Genomic DNA, 7,219 nt, shown 5'->3' with positions numbered 1-7,219 from the left:
GCGTAAATTATACATTTTCGGGGCAATACCGTATTGGATGAGGCCACAGTGCCTCACAGTGAGATACTTAATTGTATCTCACAACGGCAAATCTGTAAATACAATAGACATAGTCTCATTTCTTGTAAGGGGTTCGTTTGTAAAGGGTTCGTGTTGTACTGTAAACCGTGCTTGGTAAATAATAAATATTTCATCACATAAGTTCATAGGGGCCAAACAAGTCTCGACAAACGAAGACAATTTTATGACGGTTTTCTGCTCACTGTCAAACCGTCAGTGTAGTGCCATTATTATCATTGGCAGAGAAAACTGAACAGTAGTTCGAATGACTTGCCTGGCATTGAATTGTCATTGTCAACAATATTTGAGTCACTAGGAATTGTGTCATTGTCATTGTAAAAAAAGTTTCACTTGAATTAAGGTGAGTTACCATGGTTAATCCATGTCCTTATACCACACTCATAGTTTTAAATATCTCATACACCCATTCGTAAATCGTATCTGCAATGTTGGTTATGCAATGCAATTGTGAAGGAATAATAATTCTTCGCCGGAGCATAGAAGAATTCAACAATTCACCCTATATATAAATTTGGGGTTATAAATTTGTGTTTATAAGGTTTATAAATAACTGTCCCTAGAATACGATGGTAATTTGGAGAAATTTTAAAGGAGAAACACCCGCAACCATACTCAACAGTTAAGACCATATTATTGGAGCAATTCATTGGAATAGTACAAAATCAAAATGCTCCTCGAAATATTAAATTACAAATAATTATTAAATCATTGCCTAACCTTAGTACGATGGTTTAAAATCATTTGTAACAAACAAATTTTCTTATATTATGGGTCCTTTAATCAAAGAAAATGTACCACACTAGTGGAATGCGAAATAATTAAAAGTTTTATTTGTGCAAAGGTTGTTAGCGTATGGGTAATACCTAGTTGATTGATGTTACATCAACAACCTAACACCATCAGCTAAAAATCATGAGCTAGTTGATTGAATGTTTAATTACGACTTTCATTATGATCCTTGATGTAATGTTTAATTGGGATTTTCATTATGATCCTTGTTGTTTTAATTTGAACAATGAAAGGTTTAATTTGATTTTCATTATGATTCAGGTTGTATGAATTAGAACAATGATTTGCAAACATCATCGAGGCACTTCCGGGGGTTACACATAACCACCCCCACCATATTGATACAGTTAGAAATTGGTAAGGTTTCCCAATTTAAAAAAAAAAACAACACTGAAATTGTATAATTAAAATTCTTAAATGAAACGCCATCATTACCTCCCCTCGATAATTGGAACCATTAATTCCATAGTTCATCACCGTATTCATTTTACTTCCATACTTCGTTCGAATAGTAAAACACCTGTTCATTCCCCTTCAAAACCGTCTAAAAAACCTCAAAAAAACCACGCCAAGTGAATTCTGCTCCAAGGTATGTTCCTATTTCTTAATAGTCGTTTACTGGTTTGGGACTATTTAATTATGTTTCCTGCTTCTTCTCTGTAACAATGTGTTATTTGTTTTATATACTTCGTGGTTTTATTGGTAGTTTCCTTGTTGTTGGTTTTTTTAATATCGTTCTGCATGTGGTATGACTGTAGTTACGGTTTTACGAAATTGATCAAGGCGGTACAAGAATTGGATGATTAAATTATACCACTTTTCTCACGGTGGTACAGAAACCCCCTGTTTTGTAACACTTTAGAAACATGGGTTTAACCTTTCAATTTTGTCAGTGGCTGTGAAAGAAGCGGAGGGGGAAGGGATTGAATTATTTGTTTTCCCGTTTTGCCCAAATTTGAAACTAATTATTTCGGGTTCATGAATTTTTGAAATCTATGTGGGGGCTTTTTGTACCAATGTAGTAACGATGCAGCGACATTGTTCAGGTGGTACATATTATTGATGATGAAATTTTACTACTTTAATCACAGTGGTGCAGAAACCCGCCTCTTTGTACGACTTTAGAAACATGGATTTACCCTTTCAATTTTGTCTTTGCCTGTAAAAGAAGTGGAGGGGGATTTTCCCTTTCTGCCCAATTTTTAAACCATTAATGTCGGGTTTATGAGTTTTGAAAATTTATTTGGTCGATTTTTGTACCACTAAAGTCACAATGACATGAAATTATTTATAGTGGTACAATAAATGGATGAGATTATTGTACCACTTTAGTCATGATGGTAAAAAAACCACCTGTTTTGTACCAATTAAGAAATATGGATTTACCCTATCAATTTTTTCTCTGGTTGTCAGAGAAGCTACCATGGCTGACTGGGACATCACTGAGGTAAAAGGCCATCTTGAAAAGTTGTACTCATAGTTGGACGAAATCAATGCACAGGAGAAGATAAAGATAGAAAAAGTAGCTAAGATTAGAGCATTACATACGGCTAAGCTAGAAGAACCGAGGGTTTTTTCAGCCCGTTTGCACCAGCTCCAGGAACAGCGAATTGCACGCCTTCAGAGGGACATTCACGCAATCCGTTCAATGCCAGGTTATGCCGGAAATGACACTGCTGTTGGAAATGACCAACCTGTTGAGGGGATTATCGAGGAGGATAGGGGTGGTGTTGTGACTGTTTGTGGTGCTGATGATGGTAATGGTGATGAGGAGATGGAGGACCAAAATCAAGTGGGGAATGCTGATGATAAGGATGAAGACGATGAGGACGCCGACGATGAAGATGATGAGGATGACGAAGATGCAAAAGATGAAGATGAAGATGATGAACATGGGGATGAGGACGGGGGTGCAGCTGCTGAAGATGGTGAAGAAGATGACTCTGAATTTGGTCATGGAGGGCACTGGCCTTCTGGCTCTGATGATGGTGGAGGAGAGTATCCCAAAATATAAGAAGTGATTTCCAAAACGAATTTCAAAACCTTATTTACTGCCATATTTGAAAATCGGAAAGGTTTTATAAAAAATATAAGAAGATATAATCGTATCTGCAATCGTAGAGATGTACAGTAACCTCCCATGTCATATTGTTGTGTTTGGAGATGGATGTAGACTTACATTGGTATGTTATTTTGTTTTTGTCTTAAAAATTATTTATGATTTATTGTTTTAGTTCTGTTTGTAATGAAATTTATGAATAATGTAAATACTTCCAGAGGAATGGACTTACTTGCCCAAGTTTGGAACTATGTTTTTTGGTATTTGTACGTTGGAAATTTATTCGGGTGATTTTTGCTCCACTTTAGACACGGACAATTGAAATTGTTTAAGGTGGCAAAAGAGATGGATATCTGTTGTTTGAACATGTTTCAGTTGCTAAGCTTTTGGTCATGAAATGTACCGTCGGAAACTTAGTTTAATTCAACATTGGATGTGTTTATATGTCCTGAGTATATACTAATAGGTTCGTTTGACCAATTCAGCTATATGGTAAATGAGGGCGCCCCCATTACTCACTGTGAGAAACGTTTTTATTTCTCATAGTGGCAGTTTCGTAATTAAAATGTACCACTTTAGTCACGGTGATACATTTTATTTACGAAATGGATGATAAAATTGTACCACTTTAGTCACGGTGGTACATTTTATTTACGAAACTGCCACCGTGAGAAACAAAAACGTTTCTCACAATGAGTAACAGAGATTTACTGATGGTAAACTGCACTCTGTTTGTGCGTGTCCTTCCGAACTGCGAAACATATCATTAGGTGTAACCTGAACACAAAGTTAACGAATCATAACCTACAAGTTTGAAAAAGAAATATCATTAATACAGATCATATGCATTACACAGGACCGGTGAGTAGACCACGTAGTATTTCATAAAATACGCTTATTTCCCTAATGCATCTACAAGTCATACAGGATATTGTGCTTTCCACATTCTCGTCATTAAGAGGATCCCATGGGTTTAAGTTCTTCTCGTGCTGTAGTTTTTGTTTGCAGAATATTTTCGGCTGAGGCGTACAATGTACAATCATATGATTGTGCATCCAATTTGAAATCGCCATCTAACGTAACTTCCTTCTGCACTGGACTATCCCTGCAGATCCGATGTTGTTGATAGTGTTCTCCAAAAGCTTAACACCCCTTTCTTCTTATTCGGTGTATATGTGTATTAGGCTTACGACATATGCTGCCATTGAATTCTGCAACTTAGTTGCTCTTTCCAACATCATCTAGCACCAGGGTGTTGAAGTATTGTCGCTACGGTAAAGAGAAATATTAAAACAGTGACTAGAAAGTCTACAACATAAATTGTGACGAATAAAATTCCCAATAAAAAATAAGAAAGAAGACGTACAAATCAAAAGTCAAGCATAGATTCAGGATGTTCATTCTCCACGCACTTCATGAAGAACTTCCCCACCGCTTCTTGGTGTGCCCACGAGGCCCACGACATTCGTGTGTTAATCCAACGGAGGTTAATTTTTTAAAGACCCCTTTTTCTTCGGTTATCCGTCGTAGTGTGTTACAACTATTATCAAGTTATACGGTAGAAATTAGTGTACGTGATGAGAAATAGAGTGCATATTGCAAGTATAAGCGTACCTTAATTTGCACCAAAATAAATCAGTAGGAGATGACTTAGCAACGAAACTTAGAATGGTCGCCAGCACTTTTGATGGGAGGATTTCAACCATAGAAGTTGTAACTTTTCGCCCTTTCGCACCTACATCCATTTTGGTATTTTTTAGAGAGGGAGATCGCTTTGTCCGAATAGAATGAAGTTAAATTTATTGCAAAAAATGTTTGAGACATAAATAGACTTCAAAGTGATGGTTCACAAGAGTGGATGTAGTGGGTTGGGAGTTGTGATGATGATGGTAGATAATTGAATTAGTGGGGGAGCCTTATAAACCGGCGAGGATTACATGGAAACTTCCTATTAGAAGTTAATTAGAAGTTCAGCATGCATATATTAATTAATGGTACATATCTTACGTAATAAATGTACTACGATACCAAGATTTCAAAGTTATTAATATATCTAACACATATTTTAAATGGAAGAATTTGTTCGATAAAAACAGAAATATTGAATTAAGATCGCAAATTATGAGATTTTACTATTTCTTTTTCTTCCTTTTCCCTATGGGAAGATATTGATAACGGGGAAAATGGTGTCATCATTTTCGAATACAAATTCGTTTTGTGCTTGTACCCCAAAATAACATTTCGGCTCAAATCATTAACAGAAAGAATCAAATGATTCTCTTGATACATTTGAGTAATGAAACGTATTACAATTAGTTAACTATATTTCTTGTCACCCAAATTTTCCAACAACATCGCTTTGTTTAAACTCTTATTATATGACAATGAACCCCTGGATAATGAAATGGTTTATACCATTTTATGCGGTAACACATACATGTACCAAAAGTAAAGATGTCTTAGTCCTTAAATTCTGTCTTTGAATCGATGTTGGTGGTTAAACCATTTTACTGATCATAGGTGTCAACTTTGAAGTAGGCCTTGTTTTGTAATCCAGGGTACCACTAGGTCAACTTAGGTACCGTTGAAGAAATGGTGGTACAATGGCATGTATAGAATGAACCACTAAATACGGAAATGGAATATTAATAACAAGGGTGGTACAAATACCTGCGTCGTAGTAGGAGGGCAACAACATCATCCAACTAGTGAAGTTACTATTAAATAATTACTCCTAAACTACCAGAGCGCTAAACAAAAAGCTAAAACAAAAAAACCAACGACAAAATCCACCCAATTATACTACATCATGTAAATTGTCTTGAAACTCCCCCTAATCACCTATTAAACTTAACCTTTAGCTTAAACTTAAAAGGTATTGTGTACATTACATAACTAAATAAATACAAACCAAGCTAATCCCAAGGATGGTAATTGGGGAGAGGAATGCGTCGCCTGTAAGCATTTGAATTGGCTGAGCCGCTGTCTTCATCATAAGCGGGATACTGACCTCCACCATCATCAGAGCCAAAAGTCCAGCTTTCAGAATCATCTTCATAATCATCTGCAGCAGCTTCACCCCCGTCCTCCTCCCCATGTTCATCATCTTCATTTTCTCATTCTGCATCTTCCTCATCCTCATCATCTTCATCTTCTGAATCTTCCTCATTCTCAGCATATTCAGCGTCGTAGTCCTCATCATCTTCATCGTCGTAGTCCTCGTCCTCATCATCTTCATCCTCAGCATCAGCATTTCCGTCTTGATTCTGATCCTCCATATCCTCATCACCATTACCAGCATCAGCACCACAAATAGCTACAGCACCACCCCTGTCCTCCTCGGTAATCCTCTCATCAGGTTGCTCATTTCCAACGGCATAACCTGGCGTGGAACGGATTGCGTGAATTTCACTCTAAAGGTGTGCAATTCGCTGTTCCTGGAGCTGGTTCAAACGGCCCAACAAAACCCTCGCTTCTTCTAGCTCTGCCGTATGTAATGTTGTCATCTTAGCTAGTTCTTCTAACTTCATCTTCTCCTGTGCATTGATTTCGTCTAACTCTGAGTACACCTTTGCAAGATGCCCTTTAACCTCAGTCACGTCTCGGTCACCCATGGTAGCTTCTTTGACAACCAAAGACAAATTAAAAGGGTAAATCCATATTGGTACGAAACAGGGGGTTTTGGTACCATCATGACTTAAGTGCTACAATGTTCTCATCCATTACTTGTACCACAAAAATCGCCCAAATAAATTAACAGAAATCATAAACCCAACATTAATGGTTTAAAAACTGGGCAGAAAGGAGAAACAAATAATTTACTCCCTTCCCCCTCCACTACTTTGACATGCAAAGACAAAATTGACAGGGTAAATCCATGTTTCTAAAGTGGTAGAAAGCAGCGGGTTTCTGTACCACTGTGATTAAAGTAGTACAATTTCATCATCAATTTCATGTACCACCCTGAACATTGTCGCTGCATCGTTACTTCAGTGGTACAAAAAGCCCCCACAATACTCCGCAAATATTCAGAAACCCGAAATAATTAGTTTGAAATTTAGGGAGAAAGGAATAACAAATAATTCAATCCCTTCCCTCTCCGCTTCTTAGACAGCCATGTTTCTAAAGAGTTACAAAGAAGGAGTTTATGTACCACCGTGGGAAAAGTGGTACAATTTTACCATCCAATTCTTGTACCGCCTTGATCAATTTCGTTTAATCGAAACTAAAGTGGTATAAAAACAACCTACATAAATTTCCAAAATTCGCAAAACACGAAAAAAAAGTTTA

At 37.0% G+C, this 7,219-nt stretch overlaps 1 protein-coding gene across 1 annotated transcript; it reads right to left on the bottom strand.

Annotated features, from left to right (window-relative positions):
• Positions 1-6,045: 6,045 nt before the first annotated feature.
• LOC110717305 (acidic leucine-rich nuclear phosphoprotein 32 family member B-like) lies at positions 6,046-6,543 on the bottom strand. Its single transcript, XM_021895958.1, has 2 exons — positions 6,397-6,543; positions 6,046-6,342 (listed from the first exon to the last, which is right to left on the bottom strand). Exons 1-2 carry the CDS (start codon positions 6,541-6,543, stop codon positions 6,046-6,048), a joined length of 444 nt encoding a protein of 147 aa, XP_021751650.1.
• Positions 6,544-7,219: the final 676 nt, after the last annotated feature.

The sequence above is a fragment of the Chenopodium quinoa genome, unplaced genomic scaffold (assembly GCF_001683475.1).
Source record: "Chenopodium quinoa cultivar QQ74 unplaced genomic scaffold, ASM168347v1, whole genome shotgun sequence".
NCBI lineage: Eukaryota > Viridiplantae > Streptophyta > Magnoliopsida > Caryophyllales > Amaranthaceae > Chenopodium > Chenopodium quinoa.
This window is presented reverse-complemented; position numbering and strand designations above follow the sequence as displayed.